General features: G+C 45.0%; 1 protein-coding gene across 1 annotated transcript in view; it reads right to left on the reverse strand.

The window, feature by feature from the left end:
* The window catches only part of LOC132973278 (neural-cadherin-like), a 112,006-nt gene extending 106,336 nt beyond the window's left edge, over positions 1–5,670 (reverse strand). The window contains exon 1 of the mRNA XM_061036648.1: positions 4,276–5,670. Coding sequence (XP_060892631.1) covers positions 4,276–5,275 — 1,000 coding nt within the window. The 5' untranslated portion in view covers positions 5,276–5,670. The remainder of the gene's footprint in view (positions 1–4,275) is intronic.
* Between the last annotated feature and the right edge of the window lie 7,249 nt (positions 5,671–12,919).

Raw genomic sequence — 12,919 nt, forward strand, 5'->3', positions numbered from 1 at the left:
GTCTAAAGTAATTTGCATTTGATGATATCAAATATTTCACTTCTTTATTGTTCTCTTTATCTGTTTTCATTTCTTTTTCAATCTAAATCTCAATCTAATTATTCATTCACTTCAAAAATGAAAGCTCATAAAATAATTTAACGGACTTAAAAAAGCGCTCAGAGTTCAAACAGGCCACATCCAGGAGGCACAGGATGAGTGTTTCCTGTAAGCATATTTTCTCTTAGGTAACTGTTTCTATGAAGACCCCCGCTGAGAGTAATCCAGTTCTGCTGTTTCAGCCCCCCCCCCCCTCCCCTTTATCTGCTGTGTGCCAGAATAATTAATCTGAGATATCTCAGTGTCAAAGTCGATTTTTTAATCTCCTCCAAACATCAGCTCTTCTGATGGTTCCAATCATAACGGTGTTACCACAGCAAACTTATTAACATAAGAAAAAGTTGCACCACTGTGATTAGCATTTCACGCCCAAATTAGCTCCTAATGAACACATTCACTGCACTTCACACTCATAACCACGTCTTTCCTACACACACACACACACACACACACACACACACACACACACACACACACACACACACACACACACACACACACACACACACACACACACACACACACACACACACACACACACACACACACACACACACACACACACACACACACACACACACACACACACACACACACACACACACACACACACACACACACACACACACACACACACACACACACACACACACACACACACACACACACACACACAGGCTGTGTGTTTGATAGAAAACATTCAGGAGAGAAAATATGGAGCAACTATCATTAAGGTGCACATTTATATTTATGTCACAAATAGATGATCTGTGCTAACAGTGCTAAACGTAGCGCAGCTGATAAATTGGTATTTCATTGTTATTACAATATGAGTATTCCTAATGAACCCTTTGCAAAAAGTCTGAATTTATCGCAACAAATACAACAAATTGTTTTATGTAAACGAGGAATCCTTTCTCACTCAAAGTGCGTACGTTTACAGTATGGAGGCCTGGGTGTAACATCCATGCCTTTACACTATTTATTGCTAAAGCTATCAGCTACCTTCAGATGAATCAGTGCTGATTCAGTGGTTAAAAAAAAAACCTTTAAAGGTCACATATCCTCCTCCTCTTCAACCAGTTTAAATAAGTCTCAGAGCTCCCCAAAACATGTGTGTGAAGTTTCTTGTTCTAAATCCACTCTGATGCTGTATTTGATCATGTCTATAAACCCCTCTATTTCAGACCTGCTCAGAACAGACTGTTTCTGTGTCTGTACCTTTAAATATGTAAATGGCTGTGTCTGACCACGCCCCCTTTCTGGAAGGGCTTGGGTGTCTCTGTCTTTCTCGCTCCATGTCCTATTGTTTACAGTGAGAAGGCAGACTCAGAGGGCAGAACAAACACCTAGCTGTGGGAGTGTCACTCACCTGGAGGAGGGGTTACTGCCCTTTGTGATGTCATGAAGGGAAAATCTCCAAACGGCCTGTTTGAACACACATTTTCTGAAAAGTGGAGCAGGCAGAAGACGGAGAGGATGGACTTTTCTCATCATTGGGGGGTTTGTAGACAGACTAGAGACACATGTTAGAGTTAGAGAAACATGGGGAAGTGGATTTAGCATAATATGTGACCTTTAACATATTTTCTAAATGAACTGGGTGCAGGGATGCAAAAGTTGCCAACACAGATGCTGAACATGAAGAACAGATAGAGATGATAAGGTTTTCAAATTGTTCGATATTTTTGATACCTCTAGATTCTTGTTGACACCATGTGTTTTAAAACAATGCATCTCTATTATTTGAGTGATCAGATGTACCTTTTTAGTACCACATCTATATCTGTTTCATAAAACAAGAGTAGCAGAGGTATTCATTCGTCAACAATTTCAAGCAGCCACCTGCACACTGTCTAGACTGCACAAACACATCTGCAACGTTTCCATACTGAAAAGTTGTCGATGTATTTGTGCAATTTAGACTGTGTGCAGGTGGTTGCTTGCAATGTCTGATAATTGGAAGCAAACCAAATATAGGCAGCACAGGACTTCTATTTTTGTTGCTGTGGTATCTTATTAGGTATGGATATTGTTTGGGTTTTTATGAGTAATGTATCTAAGGTTAAGCTCTGGTATCATGACAACCCTAAAAGCTAAAATATACCAACTTCATTGTGCTGTAATACTGAGCAATGTAATTGCACGTTGCATATTTTTCTCTGCTATCGTTCGGGCACAATAATCGAGGTAATAATAGTGTGGGAAGGAGCCATTTTAGTGTTTTAGAAGAAAAGGACCAGAGGCAGGTCTTTTCATCAGCTCTAGTGTCAGAATGAAAGTGACTCCGTGTGCAGAAGGTGTGGAGATAATGAAAGGAAGACTCGGCAGAGGAACAAGAATCCCTACAGAGATTCTGCAGTAAACTCTTCCCGGAGAGGTACAGGTAGTTCTGGACCTTTGTAACTATCTTTGGGAAGCACTATTCCAGCTCTGGTTCTGTTGTTTTTTTGAAAGCTGGGTTGTCATGCTGTGTCGTCGGATTGTGTGAGTGAGCTCTTTATTTTGTCTAGCACTCGCGTGTGAATACATATTTGTATGGCAAACAGAGGTTCTGCTTTGAAGCGCAGGTAGACTGCTGCCTGCCTGACAGAGCTTTCTGTTTGACATTCAGCAGGTGACTGTCAGCACCGCGGACAGCTCCGTGCTACAGAGAGTTCACGGTGCGCAGATAAGTTGAGACGATGAAATGCATGGGGCCTTATTAGAACTGTTGTTTGTGTACCTGGGGTCAGTTTCAGTACGACCACGCAGTCTCTCACTTGCATACAAACCAACACCTACAAAGACACACATACAAAGCAGCTCCCTCATCCTTTTCTCTCTCTGATGTGTCTGTGAGCTCATTCCTTTATCTCTGAGACAAACCAGGAATTTATCGTAACACCCAAGCAGACACACATTCAGCGGTAGGAGGCAAATTCACGTGGGAGATTAGGTTAAATCTCAGAATGAAAAAAAATGGACTCAAACATGTGTATGGGAGGATTGGGGATGAGACAAGCAGAAGAAAGGCCTGTCCTCCCCGCCGCCCGTCAGGATTCTGTCTGGAAATCTGCAGTCACAGGATAGAGGACATGCCACGTCTTTGATCAAGAGAGGAGAGTTTTGCAGGTGAGAGGTAAAATGGAGGAAGGTATCTGAATATCTGTCAGGAGAGAGCGGCTCATTTCTGTTATATGCATCTGTGGGGGGGGGATTGGAACCCATCAGAATTCAGACTATTTTTGCTCTCCCTAAAAAACCTCCAGACACCCCTTAGCAAGAATGTGTCCCAATCAGGCATGCAATTACAATCCTGAGCATGCTGTGCAATGTAACAGCGCCAGGCAATTCAAATGAAAACAGCACACACTGTTTCCTGCACACTGTGCAGCTCAATTACAAAGCAAATCATCATGATTCCTTGTTTTTGGTTTTGTTGCCGTCTTTTTTTAAAGCTGGGAGTCGAACTATCAGAGGAGCAAAACAAAACTTGAGCTAGTCTCACACACACGTTTCACCTTTCCTCCAAGATCGGAGAGGTTGCCTGATCGTGGCAGTGCTACTTCAAATCCCCGGCACTGGAGAGTGAATGAGAGAAGGATTAGAGGGGTAATGCCAGTAGATGAGAGACAGAGAGAGAGAGAGAGAGGGGGTCGAAGAGGTTTGCCACTCTGCCAGGATTAGCTCTGAAAACAACTTCACACTCGCAAACTATGTCAATCAAGGACATAATTCAAGCAGCGCACAAAGGTCCTTAAACATAAACTGAGAAACCTCTCTCTGCTGCAAATGAGCTCATAATGTTCAATCAGCTGAAACATCTCATGCACATCACAATAAATTGGACAAATATTGAAATGCATTAGGACAAAAACCTCCTCCCTGAGTGCTGCATTATTTGAGCTCTCAGGTGTTTGGATGGACACATGGTAATGAGGCACCTGTGGAATGAGCCTGTGCTGCACATACTCTGACAGCTCTGGATGTATGGAGCTGTCGGGCCTGCTGAGGGGCTCCACTTATGAGGGCTGAGGTGTCCAGATGGCAGCTCAGTTTTACCATGAGCATGTAATGTGGAGCATGCCATTAAAATAGGGCATCACCACCACAATGTAAGTAATGCCCGGGGAGATAAGGGAGGGGTGCATGACCTAACTTAAATGCGGATTAATGGAGGAATATTCTACACACCTCGTTTATCCTGAATCTTAACAGTGAGCTCCAGGAAAGGCTCTGTCTCTCTGTCCAGTCTCCTGCTGATCGTGATATCTCCACTCTCGCGCCCCACGCTGACCGGAGAGCTCTCAGACTCCGGGGAAATCAGCTCGTAGGCGGCTGACTGGAACCTGCTGGGGCTCAGGCTCGTTATGACCGAGCCGACGCTGGCATCCTCAGACACGTTGAGGGAAACCACCGCGCCGGGCTCGAGCAATGCCCTGGGTGACCGCCCTGCCCTCCCTGACCCCGTCAGCTCGGCAGGACGCGTCGCCCACCTCTGAGGAGACACGGTGACCACTACACCTTTACTGGTGAGGGGGGGCCACCCGTGGTCTCTGGCAAAAACACGGAATGTGACTTCAGAAGGGAGCCCCAGGATAGAGTCAACAAGCAAAACTTCGCCCGTTTTCGGCACCACATAGAAGCTGCCGTTTTTGGGGATAGAAATGTATGTCAACTCTGCGTTGTTGCCGCTGTCAGCGTCGACCGCCTCCAGCCTGTAAACCACACTACGGAGAGGTGTCGTGTCATCTAAAGTTATGTGCACGCTGTCTGCACTGCGAAAAGTGGGCTCGTGGTCGTTGGTGTCCAACACGTCCACTTTTACCGACGCGACCTCGAAGGCGACAGACTCCGGCACGCAGCTCTGACAGCACAGAGCCAGACTCAGCAGGTATTCTGCGCGAGCCTCTCTGTCCAGAACCCTGCAAGTTTTTAACAAAATATTTCCCTTCTTGTGGTGGGCGAAGGCGCGGAAATCTTCGCTGCCGTTTCCGTACAGTTTGAAGTGCATTCCGGAGACCGGGCACCATTTTTGCGCGTCGATGCGCCTCACCGGAATGCTCAGTCCGTTTACTTTGGAAGCCGCCGGAGAGTTCTCAAAAACATGCCCGTGAAAGAAAGGCAGTCGACCCTTGGTTTGATATCCAGCAGCAGGCGTCAGAATGCAGCATAAAAAAACACCCCAGATCATGTTGGTGGCAAGTTCAGCACCTCCACGCGCCTCAGCGCGGCTGGGAGAAAATCAATCAAAAAGAAAAGAAAAACACTTGAGACACATTTCCGTCATAGTTATCCCACGATCCGTTCCTTCAGGAGAGCCCTCTGAACTTAACGCCTCTTCATCCTGAGAGATCCGTCTCCTCTCCATGCAGCACGGCCACAGCGCTGCAGGCAGCTGGCTCTGAACGTACCCAGCGTTCAGCACCACAGCGCCGGACAGCGCCAAGCGCGGGGGCGTGGCGGCGCGCGGGGACGGAGCTCCTCGGTGAACCCCACCCAGTGTGCTGGTCAGAAGGGTCCCCGCCTCAAACCTGTGCACAGCCGCCTGACTGAGCCCGTGCGCACGCAGCAAGAGGCTTCCTGTCTGACAACGTGCAACACAAATCCGCTCTCAGCCTTAAGAAGTGTTGATTGAGAGAAAATCGCTCACCCTTCTGTCCAGAGAAAAAAAACACATATGCTCCTGTCCCAATCTGTCAAGAGTCAAACATCTCCAGTCTCCCAGTACTGTGACAAACAGGGCTGCCTTGCTGAACAACATCTACACCGGATTTAACTCTCTTCTTTCTCATCGGTCCTCTCCAAAGTTTAGGTTACAGTTCCCACATTGCTCTGCATCTCTGCAGCCTCGTGCCCACACAATCATGCTGTCTGTCATGTGTTGCTTGATGAAACTACAAAAGCCTGGGAAATGGTTCAATATAAATGCAAATGATAGGATCTGGGCTGTTAAACTGTGTAAACATGATGATGTAAGACGGCCTGCTCTGCACAGCTCCATACGTCTTTGCAGCCGCTGATATATGCAAAGCAGAGTTCAAATGAACATTGTCGCCCTGATTGCTCCTCCTCTCTCTTCCAACTCTGCCAGCATGCCGAGCACCCAGAGCGCTCTAAACCTAATCTGTAGGTGGCTTCTGCTAATTCTCACAGCCTGCACACTTCCCATTCCCCTCACCTCTCAGTACGTGTCGAGTCAGGAGACTAAATATTACATGGGCGGACGGATGTGAATTGTCACCAAGATAAGGAAATAATGGGTTTGAGAGCACGACTGCACGCTTCATTGAGCTTGTCTACCATGTCACGTCAGCCTGTACTTCACATGTGCATGGATCAATAATTACATGCATCAGGGGCATGATGTAATGCTGGACGTGTAATTCAATGCCATGCAATGTTCCTCAGGATGCATCTGTAGGCTATTCACTTTTAAAATTCATCAAAGCTCCTGCTGAAAGATCCTTATCAATTTGAAACCACAATCCATCACTGCAATTTTAGCCGAATCCACTCTCTGCAGCAAACTGTTCTTTTTCAGGCAATAACTCTGGTAACTGGCAGTGAGCCCCGAGACAATTTTAAATCACAGCCTGCCTGCAGCTGGAGCACACAGCTCATATTGGCTGATCTCTGTGGTCTTTAACGTGGCACAAACTGTGGGCGGTGTCACCAGGACACACGAGCAATCCCACGCTCACTGGTGTCCCTCCAATCTCTGACCGGAGGAGGGAATGAAAACAAACATGCGCACCAAAACAACCTCAAACCAGAGTATGACAGGGAGCTTGTGGTGGGAGCCTGACCTCATATAACACCCTGCTATTGTCATTTAAGGCGAAATATCGAAAATAGAAAGTGTCTGAGAGGACGCTGAGCTCTCAATCTACTCTGTAGCTTCTCCTCTTTGAACTTCCTAAGTGCCTCGTGAATGCAAATCAAACTCTGTCTTTTATCATGTTGTCTCACATGCTGAAATTCAGCGTGACTGCCAGCACGGGAGATAGCTGTAGCAAAGGCTAATTCAATCATGGGGACTCAGGCCAGAGTGTGAGGAGAGTTTACAGTGTGAGGGTTGCAGGAGTTATCTGAGACGCCAACATAAAAACAACAAAGCCATTTAATGAATATAGAAAATAATAACCATCAAACTGTCTCATTATCCCTCTTTTCCAACAGATAACTGGGAGCTGCAGGGCTTTCAAAAAAAGATCTGACTGAGGAGAGCAGTCGACGAACGTTAGAAAGCTTCATGCTTACTTAATGAATAATTGACTGAATCCATTCCCCTTACTCAAACACGGGCAGACGGAGCATCTGAAGGCAAAGGTGGTAGCCTTGTGGCATAAAAACATTCTACCTCTGCTTCGGAGCTCCACGGAGACGAGGCATGATGGGATTGAGGGGGCAGGAGGTCCCGTAATGTAACTCGTGTTTGTTGTCTGATATTCCTCCTGGAAAAGCGGGGTAAAAAAAAAAACAACAACAGGAAATATAAAGGTGATGTTCACAGGACTTGGTAAAGATGTGGGTTGATAGTTTCTTCTACGGTGCAGACTGTGACTCATTCAGAGCCGAAGTCATCAGAGATATTTGAGGCCTATATGGATATAAATAAATCAGCGGACGGATGCAATAATGATTGATATTACAGAGGACAGAGTAAATTATGAGCTGGAATGACACCTTTCTTCACGGCAGTGGTTCTCAACTGGTGGGTCGGGACCAAAAAGTGGGTCGCGGAGCCGTTTTCAGGTGGGTAACGAAGGTGTGCCTGGGAAAAAGATTGTGTCAAAAAGTCTCTAAGTTATTTTTTAAATGGCACAACTTCTCATTAAAGGAAGAATGTGTGACAGGTTGCACATAAATATATCAGAAATCATAGAAGAAGTTGTATATCCTGTGTTAATGTCTCTGATTCATGACTGTCTACAATGAGTGAGAAGCTCGAGTTGACTGTTGCTGTACGTGCTGCTGTGATAAAAACGTCATGTAAATTATACTCGGATACATTAGCTCATCTGTAAACATATTCTCTCTTCCTCAGGTCGGTTTCACCCGGTCGTCATGACTACGGTCAACTCAGAGGTCGATATCATCAGGGGGAGGCAGGGGAACAGCAGGGGGAATCACTCCCATGATTCCCCGCCAGCCTCGACGACATCTTTTGTTATTGTTTTGATTGAGAGCCCCCTGGTGGTGGAACTTACAAACTGTGCTTTTAAATGCACTCCTAACTCAGATGCAGAGCTAACAGCGTCTCTGTGCACCGGTGCTCATGATGCACCTTTGTATGTAAATTGGTCTAACACTGCGTGCAGAATGTGAATGCACATGGCTGTTGAGAGTTGGTGGTAACTGCGCCGAACTACTTATAAGCGATGTCTCGCTCAAACGTTCCAGTGAAAAGAGCAAATGCTGCAACATTTTTGGAGCCACTAGCATCCTCCGTCCTTTCTTAGTGAATCAGAATCCTTCATTGTTTTTCTGCAGTATATGTTCTGCAAAAGAAACACCCATACTCGTACAATCTGTGATGGGTCCGTATCTGCCAAATGATATCTGTCAAACTAAAGATCAGTCGAGGCTCTCTTAAGTAAAACTGGCATGAGAATTGACTGTTCAGTAGAGCCGATGGCTTAATTAACTGGAACAAGGAGGTTTATTAATGACTGACAGGAAAATTAAAACGGATGACTGAGCCCGCAGCTCTCTGCTCACCTGTGCATGTTTATCATAAGCATTTATAGAAACCCTACATGTTCCCCTGGCAGAGCAGCAAAGATCCATTTCTGGAAACGCTGCAACACCGACAGCAGCAGCCGCTCTGTGGTGCTGTTCGTCACAGTGTTCCTGTTCCTATGGGCCCCTCAGGACTTTTTCCCTCATCACATCCTGAAGGCGAAAAGCAGTTAGAGGAGCTGGATAAACATAAAGGCATTTCCCTCATGTATTAGGTACAGCTAATTAGATTTGATCTGTGATCCCCTGAAGGCTGCTACCACCTACTGTAGTATTTAAGCAGTGCCGTAGAAACCCCAACTGTGTATTAATAAAGGTATTAATTATGAAGCGACGTGCGCAAGCAGGTTGAGAATTTACACTCTGACCAATAATGATGCAGCGGAGGTTACTTCACATCACAATCAGGTCTCGAAAATGTCAGCAAAACAACCCAACCATCTCATTACTGAGCCGCCTCTTTAGCCTTTACTCAGAATGCCACGTCTCAGAATAAAGAAGGCTGACTGAAGACTCGGGGAGCCACATTAAATGAGAACAGAATACACTTTGAAGTAGAAAAAAAAAGACAAAAATAATTTAATGAGTAATACATGGCGGCCTGTTTTTAAAAGAAACAAAGCGCACATCTTCAGGGCCACAGCTCGCCGTGGGAGCGCTTTTTTACATCTACATTGTGATTAGCAGAGCCCGGGGTTAGCTCGCTGATTAGCGCACTTTCAGAAATGATCACTCATTCGAACAGCATCTCCTTTTAGCCTCAAAGAATCACGACTTTGTATTTGCACATTAAAAGATTTGTCACATCATCAAAAGACGCAGGAGACACGTCGACGCAGAAGGAAATTAGCAGCGCGCACTCGAGGTGAGGAGCTGTGAGGATGTTCTGTTTCTAGAAACCAATGTGAACATTAGCTCACATGCAAAATCAAACTCCTGCATCCTGTTCTCAGTTAATTATCCCAGCAGCCCCAGCCATTAGGCAGGTTTCCATTACTGGACCAGTTCAAGGCTGTGGACTAATCGAGTAAATTCAATAATGTGCTATTTATGAGGCTGCGAGGATCATGAGCGAGCCGTTTGGGGAGAACATGAAGAATATGGAAGGATTCCTGAGCCGAGCAGACCAATCACTTCTAATACATGGTGGTCCTCCTATATGAGCCACACATGGGACCGTGGAAAAGACCTTCACCCCCACCCCTCATACATAATAGACTATACATGGAGAGGATTAGAGAACCAGATTCTACTGCCTGTTCTTAGGTATCAGGTCCTATTCACCTAAAGCTGTGCAATCGATTGAATTTTAGTCTTTCAACATGAAACACGTATCAAACGTTTACATTTACTGCAGCGTTTCAGACACATGGGCGATACACAGGCAGGACGCCAAAGTGTATCTACCACAGCTGCAGCTCCTGCCCAAGTATGATCGCCAACCTTTATTCCATCTTTTTTAAAATAGTACACCCCTCCCCCCCCCTGAAGCTTCACATGTTGCCATCGTTTTCATGGTTTTCTTCAGCTGCTCGCTGTAGACGGCGCCCTGCAATCTTAAGCCCTTTTCAGACTCCTTCATTCGAAAAAAAGTGACTCATCTCAGCCGCCATCACGTCTTTGCACATTCATATTGATGCTGTGTAATGTTGGTGGCCCAGTCTGTGGATTCTTACATTGCATGTCGGCGTTGCAGAAGCACGGCACAGCGGGAGCTCCACATACACACACAGTCAGACCTGCACACACACACACAGCGCTGCTCTCCCCCACTGGCTCTGCTGAAACCGTCTCTGTTACTACCTCCTTAGACGGTACAGAGGGGGGAATCACTTTGTCCCCCCATTACGCGTCCGCCACATTCAGATCGAAGACTCAGATGTGTAAATATAACGGCTTGAAACGTCAGTCTGAACAGCGCTTAAGTTTAGGATGATCGTTTCGACAAGCACCATCATCAAGGAGCCTCCACGGACCTGGAAGACCATGCTGTGATCGGATTGTCGACTGAAACATTTAAATACTAGGGTGATGTTTTTTTTCAGCGTCCTTAACGTACTGCTGATGAATATTGTCAGAGGAGCAAAATCACACAAAAAATTGCCTCAAGCTACGAAATTTCCCAGCCCTACATGTAGCTTGAATTTGATTCACAATGCTGATGTGCTTGTTGGCTGGCAATTCAATTTTATTCAAAAACTTTAACTTGTCCATGTGTGTTTGTGCTCCAGGGATTTCATTCAGAAGACGTGTCTGAACTCGAGTAGGATGAGCGAGACTCAAAAGCAGTATCCATGAACTCACACGTTACTGATTTCCAAGTTTTGGCAAATACAGAACTGAGTCTTTATGAAACCGGGTTTCAATCCCCGTCCCTATATATAACTCACTGCTGGGGAAAATGTTTTTTTAATGCTTTATTGGCAGGGTGCTGCTAATCACCTCGTCTGACTCTGCTGCAACATTTACAGGAATGAAAAATAACCACAAATAAATAATCAATCTTTAATTTTGAGTTTCAGTCGGTTTCATTACCAGATGAAAACTCCTCACAGAAGCTTCAAATGAGCAGTATGTATCTCTGACACCTAGAGTTTAAAATGGGTACTGCAGTCCAAATTCAAAACATTGTAGAGAGCTGTCTCCCCCTCCTCTCTAGAGTCCATGCTCACACAGGTTGCCATGTGGTGGACTCTGAAGCTTCAGTGTTTATCCAGCTCTGCATCGGTCTGTAAACCTTTCTGTGTTCTAACCTCTCTCCATTTTTCAAAAGCATCTCCAATATTGATCCTAGTTTGAGCACGTTTCTGCTCGTGGAGTTTATTAGAAACATGCAGAGGCTTTTTAGGTCGGGTACAATCACTTCTATCTGAACCAGTTCTCTTGCCTGCTTCCATCGCTGCAACACCTGTTGACCTGATAACTGCTCTCATATCTGGCAAACAGAGGGGCGTCCAAAACGGCCGTGTGGGGGTCCCTTAAAACCGCCTACCTTCTCTGGTCCAAACAAATCCAGAGCATTCAGAAGCAGAATCTAAAGTTAGAAGGAGGACATACTGGCTGCTGCATTGTTGTCAGAGAAGCCAGCACTTCAACACAGCATGTTTCCTTAATGTCTGATCATACAGTAAGGTCACTTTATCATTTCACTCACTGCAGATGGATGGATTGATGGATAGAGACATACAGCTATAGTCCGTTTTACTGGTTTTTTTTCTTATTTATCCTCATTGCCTTCATATTCGTTTTGTAGCTTTGAGCAGAGAAAGACGTTCCATATTCACGTCCTTTACTCACATAACAGAGGAGGATTTAGAGAGGAACAAGAGCTGGATGGAGATATCGTGCTTTTGAGTGTTTAGCCTCAAGGGACAGGAAACATATTTTCACTGAAATATTTCATGCCACAAAAAAAACAAAAACATGTTTTCTTCTTGTACGGTGGATTGTGTATTTGTCTCCTCAAGTGGGGATATTTACATTTAAATCTACATTTGATCATATTTCCACTTATGGAACATGCCTTTAAGTCTACTAAATATGCACATATTAAATAATAAATGTACTGACTGTTTACGGGATGCATGATGAGCTGATGTCTGATCATACAGTAAGCTCACTTTATCATTTCACTCACTGCACATAATTTTAAAACACGTCGTGTTAAACTACATATTTGTCCAAATTAGACCGTGCACTCTCTCTCTCGCCTTCACTCGCAGCAGCTTTTGACTCAAGATCTGATTTATTTTTAAAGCTTCTGTACTTTAAAATACGACCAATCATTAAAATATCAGAGATTGTATCATTTTAAAACACAAACATTTAAACAGGCTTTATGCACAGCACATTCTAACTGGATGGATAATGAGGAGAGGATTAAACCAGCAGAGTCTCCTGCCTGTTCGTCATTATCAGTTCCTTTCACAGCTTTTAAAAACTCCACTTTTCTTTGCAGATCAGCGAGAACTATCAGCGATGAGTCAGTGTCACACAGATTTGAATAGATCTCAACCCTGCTTCAGTCCTCCAGTTCTTCTGATTCCAGGAACTCCTTGTTTCATTCTTTGCAGGCTGCCCTGTAATGTGGCCT

The sequence above is a fragment of the Labrus mixtus genome, chromosome 4, assembly GCF_963584025.1.
Source record: "Labrus mixtus chromosome 4, fLabMix1.1, whole genome shotgun sequence".
Lineage (NCBI taxonomy): Eukaryota > Metazoa > Chordata > Actinopteri > Labriformes > Labridae > Labrus > Labrus mixtus.